Source organism: Lipophrys pholis, assembly GCF_963383615.2.
Source record: "Lipophrys pholis genome assembly, chromosome: 5".
NCBI classification, from domain to species: domain Eukaryota; kingdom Metazoa; phylum Chordata; class Actinopteri; order Blenniiformes; family Blenniidae; genus Lipophrys; species Lipophrys pholis.
Genome location: NC_137628.1, coordinates 23,064,996 through 23,089,902, shown reverse-complemented (window position 1 = coordinate 23,089,902; position 24,907 = coordinate 23,064,996). Strand labels below are relative to the sequence as shown.

Sequence of the window (24,907 nt, the reverse complement as noted above, 5' to 3'; positions counted from 1 at the left end):
TTAAGTGTGGGTTCATTATGGCCCTCAAGTTTTAATGTTGAAATTAAAGTCTAATCAAGCTAACGGACTTCAGGAGAAAAGAGTATGTCGGAGAGAGATGAAGAATAAACAGAGATTAATTCATTTTACTTAGACTTTGACTGTGTTTAGTCCAGAAGACATAAACAGCTGATAGTCCAATGACCAATTCTCAGAAAAGACTTGAAAAAAGAACAGATAACTCTCAAAACGTTTTATTGAACAGCTTCAAAGGACTCACTTCCATTCATTTGATTTTTTTCTTGCCTCCACCGTGGCCACTGGAGATAATTGTCAGGTAAACACTGAGCTATTTAAAGGCGCTCTGTCATTTTATTTGATTCCACTGTTGCTCATGGTTTGGGCTTTGCACACTCCCTTGCCGGCGACTTCAAAGGTGGCTCCTTTGTAGGTTGCGACACACTGGCCGTCCGTGCGCAGGTCTGGCTGGACCTGCTCCCACACCTTCTTCTTGGGATTCAGCTCTTTGTCTGGTTCACCTGCGGTGAGAAAGTCAGTTCAGCGCGTCAGATGCTCCATCTGCTCCTCCAACCATCAATTCAATCTATCACAGACACTTGAACAACTTTGAGATCGCGGCACCTCCTGCAAGATGGCGGACGAGTAGGTCACTTAAGTTTTTAACGCGCCCCCAGTTGGTAAATCAAGAAGAGAGTAACTCGAAACCAGAAGTAGGAGGTGGAAGCTATTGCTAACATCGATTGTGATATAAGAGACCTAAAACAGAAGAATCAACTTTGAGATGATATATTTGTGATTCCAATCAGAGTACCTACAATAAATGACTTCTAGATATCCCTTCATGGGTATCGAAAGCATTCCCAGATACAATTGGTTCAAAAAAGTTAAACAAAATACAACATGTGAAGCAAACGTCTGACGATTATATCATTTATCGGACTACTTCTAAATATATTCCTTCCATGTGAACTGTGAAGCGTTAGACACTTCCTCTCATTTTCTCAAAGGGCATCAGCTTTCCAACATGGCTGTTTGTTCTTCGCCTAATTCGAAACATCGAAACTGAACTTCTGAGAATGAGAATATGCATCCAGGGAAAACAAGTAGGTCAGGTTCCTCTTTCATAATGGCTTTGTTTTGATGTTGTTTGGCATATGTGAAAATTCATAGCTGGCCTGGCACTGGCTGGCTTCTGCCCTTTGTTAATTTAAATTTTTTTTATTTTTTTTTACTTTGCACGACCAGCTCGAGGTATGAGGACAAAAATGTGTTTCATTTCCCAAAGCAGCCACGTGCGCTGGTTTACAACGTGGGAGTGGTAACAATCACTATTGATCTCAAGTGTGAAAGAGGTTTTGATGAGCAACTTGGGCACAATTCTAAAGTTCACGTACTGGACTGGACTGAGTTAGGGTGGGGAGGACGTGTGAGCGATTATGAGGATGTACCCACACCAGGAGGATGGGCGTGATTGAATCCACGGTATATTTCGGGCCTTTGGTGGGAAAATAGACCGAAACTAGAAAGGGGACAAATACTTTGACTCCCGACTCTCAATGCACAAGTAAACAGTCTCAAATTTGAAGACATCATGGGAATAAAAAGAGTTTGAAAACAAATAAAAAATCAGCATGCCAAAAGCCAATCTCATTATCTCTCCATCCTTCAGTCTTTAGTTTCATTCATGAAGCCGGTTTTCAGAGGATGGTTATGACTCTTTCTAATGCAGTATCCATAAAAATGTTCCAGGCCAAAGGGATCCCTGGTGATTCAAACAGCTTTTAGAGTGGCTGAGACACTAAAGGATGAAAGCCCCAGCTGATGCTGCTGGGCTGGGGGTGCTTTGACCACAGAACCACCTTCATCATATGCTCCTCGTCATTCTTTTTTTTTTTTTTTTTTTTTATGGTGTTGCTCTTCAGAAAGATATGTAAATAACAAGATCAATCGCTTCTCTATATTCAGTTGACTTTTTGAATCACAGCAGAAAGTTCCTTTGGAGGTTGGGTTTTCAAACACTTTGAAACAAACTTCACGCTTCTATGGCCCACTTGGTTTGCAGATGAACAGAGAGAACGATGCTCACATGTTCTTTTCTGTTAACGGATTCATTAAGATCAGTGAAATGTGTGTGTGTGTGTGTGTGTGTGTGTGTGGGGGGTGATACATTCCTAACACCAAGTGCTGATTAGCCTGTCAAATCAGCCGTCACACTTAATTTAGCCGCTGCCAAACAGAACTGAGAAGCCCTCTAATGAAATCATTCGGTCTGAAAGCACTTTGTGATTGGTGTCTGGAGGGATGAATGTTCAAGCTGCCATGTTGTTTCTGGTAGTCGAGAGGCTCAATGACACCCTTCATTTCCCAAAGACAGAGGACTTTTGTGGGAAATTTTCTGGGAATCAAGTCTTTGACAGTCTCTCAGTCGCGGCAGGCGTATAACCCTAATGGCTTTCTGGCGTGAAAAGGTTAACAAATCCATCCCTAATCCCAGTGATCAATACGTTTTCGATGGTTGAACTAATAGTGACAAAGGGAACATCACCTGCGAAGCCCTGGAAAGTAACTCGGTCTCCCGGTGTGGCTCCACCTGGAGGATCAAGAATTTCAACTTTGTCTGGAGAGCTGGCACACATGACCATGGCCTGGGAGACGACGCCTCTCATCTTGGCTGGCTTCAGGTTACACAGAAGCACGACCATCCGGTTCTGCATCTGCGTGGAAGGACAAGAGAGCGAATACGTTTTTTTTGCAGACCAGACACCCTTAAGGACAGAGAGGAAGATTTATATTCAAGTTTCTTGTATTTCATCCAGTAGATTCCCGTAGAAAGAGTGACGCCAATTTGAACCAATTAAGAGAGAAATACAGTGTCTGAGGGTTTATGGTTTGTTCTCTTCATTTCATAAACCATAAAGACTGTTAAGCCCAGAGACCTTTGTGGTTTACCTTCATTTCAAATATGACCAGAGCCAATTCTTTTTTTTTTGCAAAAACTAATAAGAAGGGGGAAATCTGTATTGCATGAGATGATATATGCCAGATCCTTCAAAGGAGTCATACCTTTCTTTGAAAGAAATCTTAAGAAATGGCCACATAAACCTAAATTCATTCATTCATGTTGTTTTGACAGAGTTTTAGTGGTATTTTTTATTTTTCATCTGTGGGCCATTCTGGCAAACTGGAGAAAATATGTGAATGCTTTATAACTGCATTTGCGAAATAGACTGTTCGCTGGGAGCAATATTTCATTTATACTGTCGACACATGTTGGAACAGCTATTTTATGATCGGCCTGCCTGAGACCGACACAACTAAAAGTTCACTCTCGTTTATCCAGTAAAAAGTAAAGGAATAAAACTAATCCGATGAGTTAGTTTGTATTTGTGTTACTCCTGTGTATATTATGTTACTCTGAGAGTTAACACAAGCTGTAAGCAGAATCTGGATGGATTTATTGCCTCTGTGAGTAATGGGGCTAATATAAACATACAAACAGCAGCAGTAGTTGCAGCCAGGGAGCAGTTAGGTCATGTTGTCTTAACAGTCTGTTAACTTTGGCAGGTCATGTCTAATATGCCTTAATACGTTTGGATGTGCTATAACTTTTTTTAAGAACTATTTACTGTTGGTTGCACATAAAATCAGCAGGCAAAAGTTTCCAGTGTCTACGCACAGCATAATGCAACATAACGTAAATGATGTGACGTACAAAGATCCCCTGGTTCAGAACTATGATGGAAAATTTAAAACTCAAGATGAACATTAACGCAAACGATGCTTGTGATTAAATCAATTTGGAAGGATTCATGAAAAATAATATAAAGATTTTCTCACATGTATCGTCTTCACTATTCAACTAAAATAGAATCATTGCAGTCTGTGATTTGGGGGTGTTCCCCTATTCTTTATTGTTTTATCTGAAACGTTTCTGGTGCAATTGTGAAGATGGGAATGCATCATCTGCTGCAACCCCGGTGCACATCCAACAAGCAGACCACGCCTGGTTTATTTGAAGTCTCACTGAGACAATGCAGACCCACAGTGGTGTAGTGGTGAGCACGTCCCCGGTTTGAGCTGGGTTAGTTATCTCTTAAGTGCAATAAATGCAAATATTTTTTAGGATATAATCCTTTAATGGCTTACGTTCCAGACTCCACTACCCGTGGATGTTTAAAAGAAATGTAGGTAAGGTTTTCAGCGGACGAAAACACCACCACAGCAATGCGACAAGCATTTAGCCTGGAACACTGCATAGTTGTGGAAATGATGTTGTACAATATAAGTCACAACAGCTGTTCAGCATGTGCTTTGTTTACATCTTTTGGTTTGACGTTAAAAGTGCCAGTGACCGCAGGGCAATCCTTACTAGAGTGCTAACGTTTTTTGGGGTTTTTTTGACCAGTGAACCGCAGCGCCACTGTGAACACCACCTTAGTCATCTATGAGCCTGAGGCCAGATGAAACAGCCAGCAATATACACATTACATCAACGCCGTGTTGAAATGAACAGGAGTGGATGTAAACTCAGGAGGAATTCGTTCTACTCATTGACAGAGCTTTTTTTTTTGAGAGGTAGCAATGTCATCAGCTGATGCTTGTTCCTTCACTACCCCTCTTCAGTACATCAGCACAGTCCTGGTCACTTTTAGCCCGGCCACCTGTCTTTTAGAAGGTACCACTGCGTCCTGATCCCACAACTAAATTAGTCTTTTCCATCCTGTGCACTCCCCTCCTTCACCTTTTTGTAAAAGCCTAAGATTGTACCTTGTCCAGTGGTATGTGTTTGACCAGCCCGCTGACCACCGTCCTGGGAGAAGCCTCCCCGACGTTGATCTGCTCCACGTACAGACTGTCAGCGTCGGGGTGCTTCTCAGCCGAGAGGATTTGTCCGATTCGCAGGTCGAGACGAGACACGTCCACCTTAGCGTCCTCCTGGCTGGGGGCCGCCTGCTTCTTTTCTCCTTTCTCACCTCCTAAAGCCACGAGAAATACTGGCATATTAACAGTGAACGCCAACACATGCCGCTTTTAAATGTCACCTTTTCTTTCGTGTTTTAAGCTCCACGTGATAGTTTGTATCACCGACGTGCGAAACGTCAGACAGTAGCCATTCATCATGCGTTCAAGGGGAGGTTTCCTGAAGAAAAGGCATCTGCGACAGTTTTCATGCAGTCAAAATAAATGTGCAGGACATTATAGGGAAGGTTTGTTTGAAGGCGCAGAGGATATTTCAAGCGAGTGGTATCTTTTCAAGCAACAACTCATGGCTGAAACAATTCTGGGCATCTATCTGGAATTTGATTTAATTTCCTCCCATAAATGAAAACAAAACCCACCAATGACAGGCCTCGGGGTGGCATGCGCTTGATGTGATCCATAACTAAATAAAGACTTAAGAAAAAGGACAACTGCCTTTTCACCTCTTTCGACAGTTCCCAGAATACATACCACGGCTAAACGACAATACCAATACCTACTCTGGCTGAAGGTGAGTTGCAATGCGATACTGCGACATAGCAGAATAGCAGATGCTTCCTCTCAGGAGACGAAGTACCTTCCACCTGTCTGGTTTGCATAGACGCCATATTTCCAGTGGCTTGCACTGATCAAATGATCACAGAATGCTCAATCATTCTTTGGAGCCCACACTGCAGCAAGATTACGGGTTCCAACTCTGGCATTTGATATTAATTCCTGCTCTGCGGTGATGACAATACAGCAACATCACATTACCAGCAGTCCAGTGAAGCTGCAGATGGTTCTGTCAACTGAGAAGTAATGAGTGTCTGGATGAGGGGAGAGCATGGCTGGATTAAAGCGGGGAGTAACAAAGAATTCCAACATTTTTCAAGATCTCCGACATTAGCAGGTCCAACGTCTGGATGAGAGATTAGCCAGACAACAAATTACAAATCCAGAGATCACTCTTCTAGTATTGGCGATCAACTGCACTTCTCACTAAGAGAACGTTATAATGAGAGATGCACTGTTAATTATTACACAGCATTTGAAATAACGCAAATTATACGCTTATATACCGTCTCATCTTATACAAAAATATCTGCAGTCTTAGAATTTTATTCCAGAGATACATGATGATCAGGTAATATTTAAAATTTCAATAGAAAATCTTGTTTGAAGCAAACTTATTAACTTTTGAACTAGTCAGGTAATGACAGACAAACTGGATTTCATATAGTACCTTCATGGGAAATGAAAATGGTATTTACATCAGCAAGGTGGTGCTGATTGAATAATATGAGCAGCAGAGTGTCCTCGTGTGTGTGTGTGTGTGTGGATTTACTCCATACACACCAACTCCCTCACACATATTATCACCATGTATGTTATGTTAATTGATGCTTTTAAATTGACCGTTGACATAAATGTGTGTATATTACTCCTGTGATGGAGTGGTGGTCAGTCCAATGCACCTTGCTTTGTGTCTTATATCAGTAGTAATTGGACCTAAATGACCTCTGAAGCCAGAAGACAATGGACGTGTATTTATAGCTTTACAGCTTCATTAAAGATTTACTAACACACTGAAAATGGATACGTAACACTTCAAAGTTTGATTAAAATATCTGAAAAAGCTTGGATGGTTGGTTATGAAAATCTGAATACATTTATTGAAAAAAAAACAAAACAAAAAAAAAACGACGTAAAAGGTGCTATACTTTCTTACCTTTTTTCTCAGGCTTCTTCTTTTGAGTCCCGTCTTTGGGAGCGGCTTTCTGGACAGGTGCGGCAGGGGAAGCCGATGGCGCCGGGCCCGAAGGTTTGGGAGGAGCGGGCTTTGAACTGCACTGAACACTGGTGTCCGCTGATGGCATGGGAACCTCCATAACTAGACAAACACATGCGCAGTGTTCATAGAAGGGAAACGGTAGACACCCAAAGATACGATCTGTTGTTTTGTCAGACCGATACGATCTGTTTAAGACTGCTTGCGCAATGATGGACACACAAGAGCGCAAAACGGAACATATTTAAATTCCACATACACAATATCCACTTTGTACTATTCCTCCAATTTCCCCTCGCAGAGCCGCAGCATCAACAGGATATGATGAAATGATAGAGGAGGAGCTTTATTTACACACCTAGTGGGAGCACAACTCCTTACGGTGCAAACAGTTTGGATGGGAAAATGACATAGTGTCCAAGTTGAAGAAAACAAGGAAATGGAACCATAAAGGAGAAAACAATGTTCTACAATAACTCTGCCGAAAAAAAAATAAAAATAACCCCTCATTTTAGGGCGCCTGATGTTTGAGTTCCTACAAAATCCAGTGTCTGCGTCTGACAAACATCGGTCTGCAGGCACACCACCGTCACCATAATGCTTTTAATTACCTTAATTCTATGTTAGGACCTGACATCAGGAGCGTTCCGGTACACCTTGAAATTACAGGCAAACGCTCCTAAACTCTTGACATTCCCATTAAACATCCACTCAAGGCTTTTTCGAATCGACAACAAACCCAGCTTCTGTATGAAGATGTCAGACGCAATGCAAGAAGTGAGCCTGTCTAAAGGGTCCGTTCACTTTCAGGCTGAAGAGCGTCAAAACAACGAGAAAAAAGACCCTGTTCTGGATGTCTCTGGCATCGCCACTGACATATTATCTAGAGCTGAATTGACGATCATTTTAAATAAAAGATGCAATAATTATCGAGTCTGACAGACAGAGTGCTTTTTATGGGAGCTTTTTTGGCTTTAGACTTTGAGCCACTAAATGTTTTTTTTTTTTTTTTGAGCGGGCATTTCAGAAATACAATGGATGCATTTTTAGCCTTTCCCAAACAAAGAAATATCCCCCTTTTACTCTTTAATTACGAGCCCCCAAAAAAATCAATGTGTTTGGAAAATGACACTCTTATGGTCTTTTTCTAATCATCTTTACGTCTCGCTGCATTTCTCAAGTGTAGAAAAACTGTTTGTTTTCGACAGAAGTGGGGATATAGTCTTATCCAATATTTATTTTGCCTCAGTTACAAATAAGCAAAAGCCAACTTCCTTTCAAAAAGATTTCCATTCATTTGCGTGTTGAACAGACTATATCAAGGCATCTTTAAACCATTGAAATGAAAGCTTAAGAATAAGAATCAGAATTACACTTGTGTGTGAAAACGCCGTCTCGGGGGGGGACGGCAATCCTTCACCATTCTATAACATAAACAGTACTTTTGAGGAAGGTTAAATTACTTATTTCTTCTGACCCGTTTACATTCCTGCTTCCTCTTTCTGGAAAACATTAAGTGATTTGCGATGTTTGCCATTGAATGTCAACGAACGCCAGAGACACAGTGGCGGACGCACATGTTGTCTCCATCACCCCAACGGGAACTCGCTGGCTGCTTAGAAGGAAAACAAAAGAAAGCTGCTTATAATGGGCTCAGGCGAGAAAGCGCAAGATGTTATCGTTGATAGCGTAAAGCAACAAAGGCTCTAATGAGCACCAACTGACATCAAATGAGCCCCAGTCAGACACACACACATCCACTTCTGTAACTCGATGTGAAGGACAGCGACATCAAGGACTTCTTCCGAGACAAACAAACACTTGATGGGCAGTGGGAACACAATTCAACATACCTCCTCTTCTTTTTTCCTTCTCCAGCAGCTGCTTTTTCAGTTCCTCAATGTTGTTTTTTAACTTCGCATTCTCCACCATCAGTTTCTTCTCCTCTCGGACGCTGGCCTGCACAACTGCAATGAGCCAAAGTCTTTTTCTTTTTTTCTTTCTTCACAGGTCAGCACAGAATTCAATTTCTGCTAAATATTTTAAAAACTGTTTTTTTTTTCTAACAGTTACATCAATGCAGTTGGACCACATGTTCAATACATTCGTTTTTCTTTGGTGTTCTGGCTCGTGTGGCTTGTGAAGGATGTGTCTGTTGTGAGCAGATGACAGACATCTAAAACACAGTGTAAATTGCTTTTTAGCAGTTGGAGTGTCTCGCTGTGATAGACTTCTGTCTTTTGCTGAAAAGATATGACCTTCAGACATATTTCTATATGGCTGATATAAATCATAATGTGCAGTTTCAGGTCGATCCATCACACAATCAGCTGAATATAGAGCACATAAGTATCAAGCTAAGCTACTATTATCAGAGAACAAATCCATGTCATCATGACATTAGTTCTTATGACCAAATCTGACAAGTGTCTCTTCAGCTGCTTTTTTTTTTTTAACGGCACATCATAGCAACTTGGGACTGTACACTTAAAGGTGGTAGACTACATCTTAGAGAAGAGGTTTGCATCCCACTATTGACCAGTTAGGCTACAATAATTCAAATGGTTAGACTAATCCATCCTGCATAAATACATTTCCCCCCCCCCAAAACAACGATTACTTTTTTGACAAAACCCGGCACGTTTTCTTTATCAATATTCGATAGCATCTCCGCAATTGATATTGTCCAGTCAAATCTTGTATATCTCCACAAATGGAGTAATCTCACTGTACTGGTGACATACATCAGCTGACACGCTGTCTGCAGAGTACAAATTGTTTCTCGCGTGTCTTACTGGCTTTCTCCTTCAGTAGCTGGACTTGCTGCTTGAGGTATTCGATGATCTGGTCGGCCTCAGCCGCTCGCTGCTCCAGCCTCAACATGGGATTGTGACTTGACATCTTGAACAAGGAGCGCGCTAAAAACCTGAAAGGAAAATTAATAGAGCTATGTTAATGATAACACTGCGAGAACCCACGGTGAAAATACAAATGACACCTATCGCATTTGTTTCGGGTTTTACATGTTTGTTTGTTTCTCAAACGCGCCTTCTTTAAAATACTATGGGTTACCCTGACAACATAAACACAGATGCTCCTCTGGCGCTGAAAATCGACAGAGATGCATTTGAGTTACAAGGTTTGCATTCCAGTGCAACTCCACCACAAACTACAGCCTTCAAAACGACCGCAGACAGAAGTCAATTCGTCTCAGAGAGTCTCAGCGAACAAAACGGAACATTGTAATTTAGGACCGGTGGTATTACGCAGCCACTCAGCATCTCAACATGGTGCTGTTTTTCTCTGAAGTATAATTTGATGCTGTAGTCGTGTTGGGATATCTTCATTATTGGCACACTATAAATCGCAGCCTAGATGCTGTGAATGCCGGATTGCAACATGTTTCACAGAGCAATCGCATTCACATGTTTTCACAATGTGGAGCCTCGGTAGAGATAAATGACGCACTAATGATTTTCATGACCGCTGCACTCTGGCTGATCGCTCATAGTGACACAGTTTGACCTCCGTTCGCAAGGTCAGCTGGATGATAGGAGGCTTTAAAATGTTCAGAAATATAACAAAAAAAACCAACTAAGTTTCAACTAATTCAAAAATACAATATTGAAAACAGGTCGGTTGAGTTCAGGTTTACACGGGCCAAGCTTAAGTCCCGGTTGAATTATTATCGGTCATACGGTTGGACTAAATGCAACCATTATATTCCATCCTGAGCTGGGCATCACTGTGAGCCACTGGTAACATTCTCCAATGCTGCGTTGGGCAAATTACTGCAGGCGGAGAGAGGAAAAGAAGGATTTTTACAAGGTTGGAGCCTGAAGAAGAAAACTTCTTCCACATACTACAGGGAGGCGCTGGAAAACAACAGCTGGCTCCAGATGAAAACAAACTGTTGGGGAATGAGGAAATTAAAAACACAAAAGAGCTGGAGTTGATAAAATCAAGGATCAAAGCATTGTTTTTGGAGAAACTGAATTGATTTAAACAGGACCAGTGATGGGGTAATAACAAGAGCCACAAAAAAAAGGCTGATCTCATTCGGATAACCTCTGAAAGCAGACCCGGAGACCGAGGAATGGTCTGCCGCATCACAATGATGCAGCTCTGAATTCACTATCACCATGGTAAAATGCGTGAAATTGATGTGGCTGTTTACCAGCATTTAGCTCACCTAATATAACTGTTTACCCTGCAAGGAACTTTGAACTTCTACTGTGAATTTACTGCAGATAATCACACAATTATTTGATTAAAATGACATTGAGCCTTTAGTTTTAAGTTAATATGTAAGAGATAATCCTGCTCAGCAACACACACAGAGGGTTAGAGGTGGCAATATTCAAATAAGTAAATCTGTCACATTTAACCACCGGCTTCCTCTGGTGTGAGCAGATATACAAGCGTTTCCTCTTTCATGGTCACCCTTGCACAGAAATATATAGAGTAGCAGGAGATTTCCTTACCTGTCAACCAACAGGAGCTTTATGAATAAAGAAAATACAGTGTGCCAGCACCACCTGAAGGCATCACAAGGCCCTACACACTTTCATTTAGAAGAATATTAAGAAATGTCCTGCCCTCAACACTGAATGCGTTCCCATTACTCAAATTTTGCATTTATCAGAATGAACATGCAGCATGTTTGAGATTTTTTAAGTAAGCACAATGTTCAACCACATGAACTCCAATTATTAAGCTTGGTCAATGTTGTTGAGCTGAAACGTTCAAACAAGAGGATAGTATTGTGATTTTCAGATTGACTGTTTTAGTTCACAGTTTCAATGTATACAAGGAGATGCACAAATATGAAGGTCTGCTGAGCTCAGTCTCTCAGTAATGAAACTTTTCTGGAATATTAGAGGGTTTAATGACAAAACATCAGAAAATAAGTGCTCTGATTAGTTAAAAAAAACACATCAATCAATGCACAGCACTGCACTGTTCTTTAGGGATTGGTTACAGTGGTTCCTAGACATGATATCAAATAGTCAAGCAATAATCATCATCATGCTTAGTGCTTCACTTACATGTGATCTACACAATGAAGTGTTGATAATGAAAGTGGCACTGCAGCTACAACTGTCTACGAATGTTTGTCATTCCAGAGGCACATATTTTTGATCAATGCAGTACAAGAGTCCATTACGAAGATACAAATACAATTGTGAAGTACACTCAATTTTATATTGTTTTTGGCTCATTAGTGGGGATTAAATCCACCCCAAACCCAACTTCCAATCCCAAATCCACTTCTGCTACTACTGCCCCTTTTTGTTGTTGATTGTTTTGTATTTAACAAACAAAGCAAATAAAGTATCAATATAATAATCAACGGACAAAATGTCCAATGTAGGATTGATAGCAGCAGCAATTATTTTAGGAATAAATCAATTATTAATATATTATTGTAATTGCGCTACCAAAATAGGGACACTGTTTACTTGCTTTAGATAAATCGTCGGATCAAACCTTCTAAGCACACTTGGTGGTTTTGTTTGTCAACGAGCCTGGGATTATTTTAGATTTTTTTGCAAAATGCTGTTAAAACACGAGTTTATCAATAATGAAGGTAATCGGTGCCGTATAGATTATTTTAAAAATAACGTAATCATGAAACAAATGTGGGTTTCTTTAAACTATTTCAATATTATCTTCGTTATGTTCCAATATTAATATCAGGTACTACACATTGGTTAACATTGCGTCAGTCAAACCAGTCCCCCACCAGAAGGTTTGGACCTTCAATAACTTTACCTTTAAACTGCTAAATGCTTCACGCTACGCCGGGTGGTTATGCGTCGTAATTCAGCGTACGATTCAAAACAAGCGATATATATTTGAACCAATTTAATATGAAAACGGAGCCTTTGAAAACTTACATGGACTCTGACCGGCACGTTTCAAGGAGCCTTATGGCTTGACAGCTGCAAAAAGTAGCTTCTCGAACGATACAGGCAGCTGCACGCCAGCGACGATGAGGCCCACTCAGGACCCATCGATTAGATCTGTGCACAACATGGATGGGAGGAAGTGAGTCCTCTCTGAAGCCATTCATACTAGCCATGTGCTTTAAAACTCTAATGCCGAACCTCCCTCTAAGCAGGTAACGGTAAATGCCTGTGAGTAATTATTAAACGGAAACCAACTCATAAACAAAGACCGAATATATTCACCCAATAATCACTTTGTCAAATAATTGTTTCTTTTTTGATGATTTAAGTTCAAACAACCACCGCATTGCTCATAAATGGATCACTATACTGTCGCACAAATATTACGTATTGGGTCACGCTCAGTCAGCTGTTTCTATCACATCAGAGAGGAAGTGAATTCAATCGAACAAGATATTCAACAAAACTCAAATTCATTCTGTGGGTGTGAATGCGTCGCTTTGCATTTAATCCCGAGAAGAAGTATTTGTGAGGTAACGCGCTCTGCACCATGCACACTTCCACCAGCCTGTGCTGTTGGGACATTGTAGGATGCTGATGTTCTCCGCATTAAGTTTGTCTTGTGGGGGATTTGGATTTGTTTTGTTTTTCTCCATTTAAAGAACAATGAATGACAGACACGAGGAATTGTTTTTACTTTAAATTCGGGCATAGTCGTTTCAATCATTATGTCCTATTCTCTTGTATGACACTTTATATTGTCCTTATGCTGACATTGTATTAATTTTGAGATTTTATTTAATCTGTTATACTGTTTTACTGTTTTTGCTCATCTTTTAAGCCGGTGTCACAATGAGGCCCCTGAAGGATGCCCAGCTGGGGGCCTTCACCTTCTTTGCCTCAGCTCTCCCGCATGATGTCTGTGGCAGCAATGGGCTCCCTCTCACCCCAAACTCCATCAAAATCCTGGGACGTTTCCAGATCCTGAAGACCATCACTCACCCGCGGCTCTGCCAGTATGTGGATATATCCAGGGGGAAACACGGTATGAGTGGATTTGATGCCATTCCGTTGAATTTGACTTCATTCAAGTTTTTTCATGTCTTCATATTTGCATGGTGTATCCTTGTACAGAAGGTACAGAAGATAGATGGACCATTAACTATATTTTCTTCCAGTTTGCCGGTTTAATTTTGAAACATCACATGCATTAGATTGGACTTATAGTCTGGTTAAAGACGTTTCTGACCTCATTTTGTTTTAGCTTTATACAACAGCACCAAAACGTACAGCCTCCAAATGAACTATTTTCTCTTGATTTATATTGTCTTTTTTGGTTCTTTGTTGACATTGTGCAGAAGTCCTGCAGCGAGGATGACTAATATTTTTCATATTCAGTTCTTTCATAGCATTGTCATTAACACTTATCCTAAACAAAAAAAGTCATCATCAAAACATCACATTGATAATAAAGAATTCAGATGATTTATGAAGGTGTCATATCTCCATGCTTACTGGTAAGGTAGAGTTTAGGGAAGCCGGTTTGTAACCAGAAGTTCACTCGCTTGAATCCCACTTCTGATGGATCACTGCTGTGAGTTCTTTACAGTTTTCAACCCCCAACTGCTCATGTTGCATTAGAAAAGGAAACCAACATGCAGTTTACATGATATCTGATTCTCTCTCTCTCTCTCTCTCTCTCTCTCTCTCTCTCTCTCTCTCTCTCTCTCTCTCTCTCTCTCTCTCTGACACAATAATCATTTTGTTTTTTGTTTTTCCTCCTTGTCTTCTAGAGCGACTGATTGTTGTCACTGAACACTACGAGAGCAGTTTAAGTGATTTCCAGAAACAAAGAAAAACAGTCAGGTGAAAATCTCACAGGAGTCCCTCCTCACTATTCATCATGACCTCATACTAGTGTTGTCCTGTTGATAAGGACGCTGTCCAGTATTGACAAGCTGGGCAGGATATATAGCTACACTTATTACTGTCATCACCCGATTGTTTATATATTTCCAGTTGGGTCCATTCAAAGCGTCACATACTCATTTGTCCGTCATTTCATATTTTTTTTTACTAGCCCAGAAAAGGTGCTGCAAGTGGCCTACGAGGTTCTTGAAGGTCTGAACTTTATGAACAAACATGGTTTGGTGCACCGCGCCCTCAACGCGCACAACGTGCTCATGGACTGCAAGGTGATGTTCTGAAACTGACCAAATCTTGGATGCTTAAATTACGGTCCACGTAAAAGTAAGTTAGATAAATGTGTCAGTGTTAAAATGTGACATTTCTGTTGTGTTTTCAGGGGAATGTTAAGCTGGCAAAGTTTGGCTTTTATCACATGACTGATCATGGAGCCGATGTGGACTTTCCCATTGGGTATGTCTTTGTCGCCTCATTCGTCATAGTTTGCTGCCTATAACGGGTCAAATGTTCACTTGTATCTGTTTGTTCTTAAACCTCAAAAAACAAGCAAAATAAAAAGCACTGTCTTTCATTTCTCTTTTTTTTTTTTCCTTTTCTTTTCTTTTCTTTTTTTCTTTTTTTTTTTTTTTAGAGAAACCAGGTTTTAGAGCATCAAACAAATTTTCTGGTTTAGGAACTGTAACAAATTGTTCAACTTTTATCCTAATCCAAAGGCCTTTGCGGTCTCTTGAGTATTTCTGTGTAATATCCTTTCGCGGATTGAAGGGAGGACCGATGCCCATGACTTTCAGGAAAACATCTGGCTTTAAAATGTTATAAATGAAACCGTCACATAACTATGCAGAGTGTTCTAAAGAGCAGCTGCTCAGACATCACTTAATGACAGCGCCGTGAAGATTATCATCACTTCACATAAAGTCATCATGTAGCTTGGGAAATAAAATGTATTAATTTCTCTTTCAAGACGTACAATAGACTCAACAAAGTAGAACAAAAATTCAAACAAATTTGATGGCACGTCTCATCGCCAAGCTGTTTCATCAGCCCACTTTAATGTACTTGTTGAATCTATACATAAGCAATGTTATTTAGATGCTGGTATAGTTAAAAAGTGGCTCTGCTTTACCATTTTGATCTCAGTTACCCATCATACCTTGCTCCAGAGGTGATCGCGCAGGGCTCTTTTCACCCGACTGATCCTTCCCATGATGAAGCTCCTCTGCCCTCAGGGCCCAAGACGGATGTCTGGTCACTTGGGGTTTTGCTCTTTGAATTGTGTGCAGTAAGCATCTTCGATATACCTTCATGGGAATATATCGCCGTTTGAGTCTTGACTAAGTTCATATTGCATGAATTTGTTTTCACCTTAAGACCAATTAATTTTTTTCAGGGCAGACGACTCCTTCAAAATATTGAAATAAGCGAGAGACTGAAATTCATCTTAACCTTGGGTGAGTGAGGGGGAGGTAATTATATCAAGAGCTGAGCGGCATCCTTTTAATCTCTGTGAGACGCATGCCGTGACACTGTCCGTCATCTCCAGGTTGTATGGATGACATTGTCACCGTCCTCGCAGAGGAGCATGGTTGCCTGGATACCATCAAGGTAAATTGACATATTCTAACTGAAATATTTCTCATTTAAAAGGTTGTGAAAAGGAATAAACATTTTGTTTCTATTGAGCAAACAAGCTTTGAAAGTGGGAAATCAAATATTTAAAGGGTGAATGTAGTGATAGGGGAGAGATTAGTGGATTAAAAAATAATGAATTCACAGGATGAAGTGTTCTGATGCCAAAAACAAGGTCAAACTGATGTCGTAATCCACTGAAGACAAAACCGTCGAACACAAAGCAGGTTGAAAACTATCGATATGACGAAGAGAAAGTGTTTTTTAGGTGATCACGTTAGTGTCTGGTTTAAAAATCTTTGTGGTTTGTCTTTCTTTACTTGTAGATACATTAAAATACAACAAGACTTCAACATCAACGTCTGATATTTAGCGCATTTGATACTGACTGCTGCCCAGTCAACGGATCAGTTTGCTTAATGTGCCACCTCCCTATATCCCAGCAATTAGTGGAAATAGAAATTTAATGTGATTATGTTGATCAAAGTTATAAAATATGAACTTTTCCAATAGATTCATTTTTGATGGGAGTTATTGGAAAACAAAAAACCTGATATATCCGTATTGAAAACATTTCCATAATTTTCACAGGAGCTTCCTGAGAACGTTCTGGAGTTATTAAGGAAATGCCTGACCTTTCTTCCATCTAAAAGGTAAATACAGTGTGTGTTGGACATCGTATCCTGCTGCAGGACATCTAGAAAGCTTCGGTCACGCTGGTCAGGAGATCGGCTCGAAGCGTGCTAAAACAAAGCAATAAACTATAACAATAAACAGATGGAAACCAGCTTTCATTGTTTTAACCCTGCTTTATCACTTTATGTAAAGAACAGTTTTTGTGATATTTACCACATATAGGCTCTGTGCTTGGGAATATTTCAACCATTATATTTTCTCTGGCATCTTTCAGACCAACCCCCGCTGAACTATTGGGAGACCCTGTGTTTAGTGGCGTCTCCTGTCGGTATACTCCCTTCCAGAAGCCCGTTAGCCTCTTCTCCTCTTCTCTGCGTTGTGCACATTTGGAGCTGCCAGACGACATCAGTGACCTTTGCAAAGGTCTCCTCCTTTTTCTACAGAAAGGAAAATGCAGACACACACACACACACACACACACTGCAAATAAAACCATCTTCTTTTGTTGTATTGACCTGAATTCACTTTATTTCAAAGTGCCAGCATCAATATTTATATTCAAACTCTCGGATGGATGGATGGCCTTCAGACATGTTTATGGCATTTCAGTTTTGATGCCTCACATGACACTTTTTCATACACTTGAAGATTCAGTTTAGAAAATGAATACATTCATTGAGAAATAGACCACTCTCATTTTCCTTCTTTCAGTTTGCATTCATATTATTTTTCCCAAAACCCAATCTAAATCATTTCATCTGAAAATTCTAAATTCTAAAGATGGCCTTTGTTGCAGATTAGGAATATTTTTTCTATTTCATTGATATACAGTCCTATATATAATTTAAAGATTTCAATTGGTTAATTAATTTCATGCCGACGGAACTGTAATCTTTGGGATTAGATCATTTCCTCAGTGCTTCCATATGTTAGAAGAACCTTTTTTCCTGTCTTGACTGTGTACATTAGGAAGTGATCCGATGAAACATGTTTAATCCAAACAGTAATTAATTGTTACAAATGTGACGGCGCCAGTCATTTATTTTTCATTCTGCTTTGCCAAATAAAGTTTATTGCAGTGACGGCTGTTTTTCTGCCAGCTGTTCCTTGTCGGGACGTATTCCACTATTTTGTGTGTTTGCTGATAGATGATGATGAAGACTACCTGTCAGAGCGAGCCATAGATGAGGTTTACCACCTGTGGTGTCTGGCCGGAGGAGACCTGGAGAAGGAGCTCACCAACAAGGAAATCATCCAGTCCAAACCTCCCATCTGCACGCTGTCCAAGTACATCTCACACACTCATCCACAAGCAGCCCGCACACATGTGCTGGAGGTATTTTGCTGATCTTGGGTCAACTATCTGTCTGCTTTTAGTTTTGTCATGGAGGACGGGGAATCGTTTGGACAAGGCAGAGATCGAAGTTTCTTGCTCGACGACACCACAGTGACTTTGTCTCTGTGCCAACTCAGAAATGTAAGACTTTACAAAATGGACTTAAACAACAGGGATCTTATCTCAACAGTTTTCACTATCTTCTGTTGTAGAATGATGATGGTCCATTCACAAGCTGCGGGAGCTATAATTAGGGTTCTACGTTTTCTGTGAACATTATTTAAAATTCAATGCAGAATTTCCTGAATTGGTCTTGATATTTTACAACTGAAATTGTGCAGATAGTGTACAGTTTCCTTGCAGCAGATGTAGCCAGAGACTATTTAACACAGCCATAATCAATTCTGGCCAAAAGAGCGAAAGCAAATTGTCGAGTAACCCACGGTAGTTTGTTCAGTCGAAAGTTCGGCTCCAGAGTCAATCAAGGCCCCGGTTCAGATTGTATATGACCTACATCATTTGTCCTAAAATGCTTAAAAAAATTAAGTTACGCAAGTTATAATCCTATTTCTGGCAGCACATTTCTGACACACAGAAAAATACAGTTTTCGCATAACACTTTTGTATGAAAAATTTAAAATCATCAGATATTTAGTGCCATTTTTCTGTTTGAAATAATGTCAGGGATTTTGGCCATCAGCCACTTTCCCATGATCAAATGAGGTCCTTCTAAAAAAACATTTGAGAACCTCTGGCCTCGGAGGTGTTTCAGAAAAATAATCATGTCACAGTCATGTCGGTTGACATCTGATAATCACCTGGGTCTGTATGGTTCTTATTTAACTTAAAAACTAGTTGTAACAAAATAAATCTGACAAAAAAGAATCGATGTCATCGATTTAAAAAAAAAAAAAAAAAAAAAAAAAAAAAACCTTCGAACTTGCATTTGTATTATTGATTATTATTGATTCACAGTGATGGCCAGCGTACATACAGAATAAATAGTTTGAGGACTTTTTGAACATTTATGTGGTACAACAAGTCTCAATCTAGAACCAATCTGTTAATCCCTTGCTTTGAGTAGAAATGGTTTCCTTTTTCAGAGGCTGAAGGATGTAGCCGGAGAAGCTTATTATCCTCTCCTGGAAGACGAGTAAGCACTCTCCATCCTGAGCTCACTGCTGCCGTCGTCCTCTCCTTCCCTGTCACTGTTTTTTTTTTTTTTTTTTTCCCCACATCACCCCATAATTTGTTTTTGACTTGAGTGATGTCATATTGCCTTTACTTCTCCCTCATCCAGGCAGTCGAGTTTGCCCCAGTCCAACAGCAGCAATGAGCTGTCGGCCACCGTCACGCTGCCACTCATCATCCGGGAGAGAGACACCGAGTACCAGCTCATCCGCATCATCCTCTTTGACAGGCTGCTCAAGGTCTCGGTTCCGTACAGATTCATGCGCACACAGGAGCATTTTAAGTAGCGCATACACAGTAACAACTTATCCAGGGGTAGCTGAACACAGGACTGCATTTCCCAATTAGTAAAAGTGGCTGTCAACTCGAATATCATTTCTTATATTTGAAATAAATGTAATTTGAAGTTGCTGTTGGATCAAAGCTGTTTCTGTTGGATGTTTTCAGGCCTATCCTTACAAGAAGAACCTTGTTTGGAAGGAGGCCAGAGTGGATATCCCTCCCCTTGTCCGAGGCCTGGCGTGGGCTGCACTGCTTGGTATTGAGGTGCATAAGAAACTGATTCTGCCCTTGAAAATGTTGTTTTTAACATTTTTGTTTGTAGGATTACTGATCCTTATTGTCTTTTGCGCAGGGTGACATTCAAGCTAAATATGAAAGCATAGACAAGGATACTCCAATACCAACTGACAGACAGGTAGACCACTGTACAAAAATACCCCGAATGGTTTTTGTTTTTAATGATCACATTGAATTTCTCTTTATTCATTGGTCTTGGGTGTCTCTGCGGGTGTTTTCAGATTGAGGTGGACATCCCACGCTGTCACCAGTACGACGAGCTGCTGTCATCTCCTCAGGGACACATCAAGTTCAGGCGCGTGTTGAAAGCCTGGGTGGTCTCTCACCCTGACCTGGTCTACTGGCAGGGTCAGTCTCTCCCCTGTCAATCTCAGTCACAGTCTTCAAGTCTAGTCATTACTGTACTACACATACCCAGACACTAGGTGGTGGTCCTGCCACATTTTGTAAACTCCTTTTTCTTTTTTTTTTTTTTGCCCCAAGGTACAGCCATCAGCATTAACCTGGTTGAATTTTATCCAAATTTTTTTTCAGGTTTGGATTCCCTTTGTGCTCCTTTCCTGTATTTGAATTTCAACAATGAAGGTAAGAATGTAAAATTGAAAGTTGTAAGCGGCTTAGTTCTGTCACTTCTGTGTGTTCTTATCGCCGCTTTATTTTTTCCCCTGCTCCTTTTCATCTTTCTATCATACCCTCCGCAGCTTTGGCATACGCCTGCATGTCTGCCTTCATCCCCAAGTACTTGTACAATTTTTTCCTGAAGGACAATTCTCATGTCATCCAAGGTGAGTTAAACTTTACTAAGCCTGTGCCGTGTAACTTATAAGGGCATTTATATAACACTATGCTCTCGAAAGCCATGAATATTTTTGTTCCTCCTGTTTGCAATATAAATTACACACGCTGTTTCCCTTCTCGGTAAAACAACTTTCCACTTAAGGCGTCCAGTCTTATTGAGCTAATGCTGTAAACTGCCTCTGCAAGTTAAGTAATAAGTATTAAACATGGTCAGAGCGTTCAGTTAAGTTCAAAAAAACAAAATTATCATCAGCTGGCACAGAGCATCGGCCATCAGCTCAGTGTTGATTAAATTTTGGCTTCATGTTGCTCCTAAGCTGTGAAAACTAATTTCAGTCTCTCTTAATGGAGTTTGCAGCTGAGCCACATCATTTAGAGATAGGGAAACAAATGAAACTGCAAATGCCTGCAGAGAAATGTCACAAGCAATTCCTACGTGACTGATAAACAGCTGCACCATACACCTCTTGAACTCTGTGGGGAATGTGACTATTATCGTGTCTTTCCACTGCTCGATGCCCCGGAGAGCGCGCTAATGTTTATCTGTCTGGTCAGGGCTCCTTTGTTGACTTGCATTGTGAAGAATGGCGGTGGCAAAGCTTTACGCTGCATGAGTTTTTAATTCAGCATGTACAGCAGTTGGATTCCGAGGATGCACAGAGTGCCAGGAGGCGACGTGCTGCATTTTCCCTCTGTGTGTCTTTGTGAACACCCAAAACACAGGAAGTGAAACAAAGTCCTAAACGCTACTAATTCCCGGCGTCAGACAAGCTATCAAATGCAATGTAAAGTTCATAAACACAAATGTTTTAATATGGGAATGTATTTACTTCATGTAAACGGGGATGTCGCTTGTATTCGCCACTGACTTGTGAAACACTTTGGTTAGGCTCACTTAAGCCCATTTTGCCTGTGTTTCAGAGTACCTGACTGTCTTCTCACAAATGATTGCCTTCCATGACCCAGAGCTCAGCAACCATCTAAATGAGATTGGCTTCATCCCAGATGTAAGTTACCGCAGGTGCATGTGACCTGACAAACTGTTGACAGCAGGCAGCAGTAAAGCAGACACTAGGATTGCAACATTTGTCTTTTACTGCAACTTTATCTTTAATGGGAAGTGGAAGACAGTGGGACATTATCCCTAGTTTCTGGCTCCATGTCAAGGGCAAACCCATAGATTGCTATATATGTGTCTTCATTGTCAATGACATCTTTTGTTCCACTGTCTCCATCTCCAGACTTTGTGGCCAGGGTCAAGTTCCCCCTATAGTCCACTGCTGGTGATTTATACAGCAACTAATGTCTGCCAGGCACACTTAATAATTGTCCTCTGCCAGGCTTACCTTATTCCTCTTACTTTGTGCCACCTCTTCCTGCCCTTGGCTTTCTTCTTACAGCTCATCTCAGACAGTGACAAGGTTAGAGGCTCTCCTGCCTCTCCAGGGTTTCAGTTGGTGTGCTGATGAATGTGTGTCATCGGCCGTCCAGCCTCAGAGACATTACCCAATGAAAAGTGGGGTCTTTATCAGAGAGGAGTCAAGGATTTAAGCCACAGCTTCTGATGCTGCAGCTCCAAAATGGTGCGAGTGAATCACCGACCTCTGCTTGGTGATTGTCTGTCAATGTTGTTTGGGGGGAGGGGGGAAGAAAGAAGAAGAAGAAATGATGTTCGTACATGTTGGTGCTAAGGTGCTATGCTTTATGGAGGTCCTATCTTTCCCAGATCTCGGTTTGATTCTTTCAGTTTCCCGCCTGTATGTTGTTCAGACTTGGCTGTTAAAAGAAAGGCATGCTGTCTTGACTGTTTTATTTACAGTACTTGCTTTTCTAAAGAGACTTTGTATGCCTGTTTTCACTGTGAGGCCAGCATAATTTTGGAGCAATCTTTGTTGGTACAGCTTTCATGCCTGATGTCAATCCCAGTTGCAGACCTAACCAACTATAAATCTCTTACTTCTTTGTGAACATCAGAGAAAGCTCCGAACTGTTGTTTTATTGAAGCAATAAATCCATCAGCCCTACCAAATGTCGTTTCAGCATGAATTGATTTTTATTTCTCAAAATATGGCTAGATTAACACAATTTGTCTGTCAGAAGATGCGAATCCCCTGCAAAGCATGCCAAGACCACGAGTATACCTTGGAAGCATTGTGGTTTTCCAGTGATGCTATAGGCAGAGAGTCAGATTGCCTGCAGCCAGTGGTTTAATTCAGGGCACTTTCAATTTGGCCACATTTCCTCTCCTGGGTCTGCCATTTACACCTACACTAATCCAATCTGGCTGGACTCGCAGTCCTGCTGCCGAGCCGCTGCGATTGAGGAAGAGACTGGGAGTGCAGAGGCTTTCTCTTCTGTTCATCACTCTCGGGCACACGAGAGCTCCGCCGAACATCCACCAGCTCCCGCGCAATTAGCTATCAATTAACTGGCTGAGATAAGCTCCAGTTTTTTCTGCCCCAGACTCTTTGTTGCTGAATATTGCGGCGCTCCGGTGGCGGTAGCCAGCAACTGGCAGGTGTTCGAACAGTTGGTTAATGGAGGAACGTGTGTGTGTGTGTGTGTGTGTGTGTGTGTGTGTGTGTGTGTGTGTGTGTGTGTGTGTGTGTGTGTGTGTGTGTGTGTGTGTGTGTCAGTATGTGTACACGTGTGTGCACGCTTTCATTTCAATTTTATGCATTTCCTCCCGGGGAGGTGGTGGAACAGAGAGAGAGTGTAGTAGGAGAGAAAGGAAAGAGAGATGACAAGGTTGGTATAGTGAGATTCATTGTTAGCTTTCTCCCCATTGACTAATAACCAAACTCAGCAGTTTCCTCTTTATTGCGGTTTCAGTCTCTGAGAGGCTGCGGAGAAGTGCAGCCATGTGTGCAGCGTTTCCTAAAGACGGAGGTCTCTTCTGTAGAGAAGCAGCACATTCATTTCACTTGAGCTATAAGCTGTTTATTTTGACTTACTGACTGTTACACAGAATTGAAAGCAATATTATCCCATAAACGTGCTCGCAGTATATCTTATTTTATTCTCCTCCTCTCCTCCTTCCTCTCTCCCACACAGCTCTACGCTATCCCCTGGTTCCTAACGATGTTTACACGTAAGTTGTGCTTTTTTTAGACTCACAATGTTGACCTGATACGGCACTGAGTTTAATTCAAAGCTTTCAAAGGGCATTTTGAAACTGGTTCAATTAGAGTATCAATAAAAGAGACTGAAAAGGGCATCAGCCCCAGTATGGATGTTTCTGTAGCTTTTTGTGTTTTGTTTTGTTTTGTTTTTGGTTTTTTTCTTCTCTCTTCTCTGTGACCTTTTAATGCAATCGCTAATTAATTCCAACCCTGAAAAGAGAAGATTCAGTCCGTCAGACATGCTCCACTGGAGATTTTCACTTTTTTTTTTACTTATTGAAGAGCTCTGATGCAGAGCTGATTAGTCAAAGTTTGATTTTATGTCTTCTTGTCTTCATCAATCCCATCATATCAGCTGATTTATCTCAACAATGATCATGTTATTCAGGAAAATGCAATCTTGTATTGTGTCTCCAAAAAGGTAAAATCATTTAATGAGCGAAGAAAAACAAGCGAAATATAATATTTCAGCATGAATGCATGTTACGCCATCCTGTCCAGCATGTGTGTGCGTCAGTGGTAATAATCTGAAGTGACAGCTTTAATCCTGGCTGTCAGTGTGATGAATCGAACGCATACAATTGAGATTGAAATATTTTGTGAAATACAACAGAATAACCTTTTGAGTATGTTTGTTACCAGAGATTAATATTTTTATATTAATTATGATTCTCTGAATTTTATTTTACATTTAATTCAATCTGACCCGAATGATTGAAGGTGGTTCTAAAAAGGAACGTGTGCAGTAAATCAAGATCTACTGGGTGGACGTGGAAAACAAAATCAATTCTGTGCGCTTAACTTCATAATTGTAAAAATAAAAAGCTGCCAATTATTATGGATTAAATACATTTTAAGACTGCATCAAGAGTTATCAGCAGGATTGCCGCTCCAAGGAGAGCTTTAGGGAGGACTTGATGTATTTTATGACTAAAAATGGATTGTGAGTGCCTGAAGTTGATTTTTGCACCACCAACCTCTGGATCTTTTCCATTTTTGGGTGACACTAAACCTTCTATCTGTTCAC

At 40.8% G+C, this 24,907-nt stretch overlaps 2 protein-coding genes across 3 annotated transcripts in view; one reads left to right on the top strand and one right to left on the bottom strand.

Annotated features, from left to right (window-relative positions):
* Positions 1–218: 218 nt before the first annotated feature.
* Positions 219–12,835, bottom strand: aimp1a (aminoacyl tRNA synthetase complex interacting multifunctional protein 1a). Of its 2 annotated transcripts, none has more exons than XM_080463224.1 (7): positions 12,652–12,835; positions 9,547–9,677; positions 8,605–8,718; positions 6,692–6,853; positions 4,768–4,976; positions 2,546–2,714; positions 219–518 (listed from the first exon to the last, which is right to left on the bottom strand). In XM_080463224.1, exons 1-7 carry the CDS (start codon positions 12,825–12,827, stop codon positions 352–354), a joined length of 1,128 nt encoding a protein of 375 aa, XP_080319350.1. In that variant the 5' UTR covers positions 12,828–12,835; the 3' UTR covers positions 219–351. The 2 variants fall into 2 exon arrangements, with proteins under 2 accessions (XP_080319350.1, XP_080319351.1); XM_080463225.1 differs by having other exon boundaries at positions 12,527–12,719.
* Positions 12,836–13,074: 239 nt separating this feature from the next.
* tbck (TBC1 domain containing kinase) overlaps positions 13,075–24,907 on the top strand; it is a 42,219-nt gene continuing 30,386 nt past the window's right edge. The window contains exons 1-21 of the mRNA XM_080463223.1: positions 13,075–13,196; positions 13,505–13,708; positions 14,457–14,529; positions 14,744–14,858; positions 14,969–15,042; positions 15,730–15,871; positions 15,980–16,040; positions 16,133–16,194; positions 16,810–16,871; positions 17,129–17,277; positions 18,003–18,141; positions 18,232–18,331; positions 19,294–19,343; positions 19,491–19,620; positions 19,829–19,927; positions 20,016–20,078; positions 20,182–20,308; positions 20,495–20,545; positions 20,662–20,745; positions 21,680–21,765; positions 23,813–23,849. Of these exons, the coding sequence (XP_080319349.1) occupies positions 13,516–13,708; positions 14,457–14,529; positions 14,744–14,858; positions 14,969–15,042; positions 15,730–15,871; positions 15,980–16,040; positions 16,133–16,194; positions 16,810–16,871; positions 17,129–17,277; positions 18,003–18,141; positions 18,232–18,331; positions 19,294–19,343; positions 19,491–19,620; positions 19,829–19,927; positions 20,016–20,078; positions 20,182–20,308; positions 20,495–20,545; positions 20,662–20,745; positions 21,680–21,765; positions 23,813–23,849 (1,897 nt within the window). The 5' untranslated portion in view covers positions 13,075–13,196; positions 13,505–13,515. The remainder of the gene's footprint in view (positions 13,197–13,504; positions 13,709–14,456; positions 14,530–14,743; positions 14,859–14,968; positions 15,043–15,729; positions 15,872–15,979; positions 16,041–16,132; positions 16,195–16,809; positions 16,872–17,128; positions 17,278–18,002; positions 18,142–18,231; positions 18,332–19,293; positions 19,344–19,490; positions 19,621–19,828; positions 19,928–20,015; positions 20,079–20,181; positions 20,309–20,494; positions 20,546–20,661; positions 20,746–21,679; positions 21,766–23,812; positions 23,850–24,907) is intronic.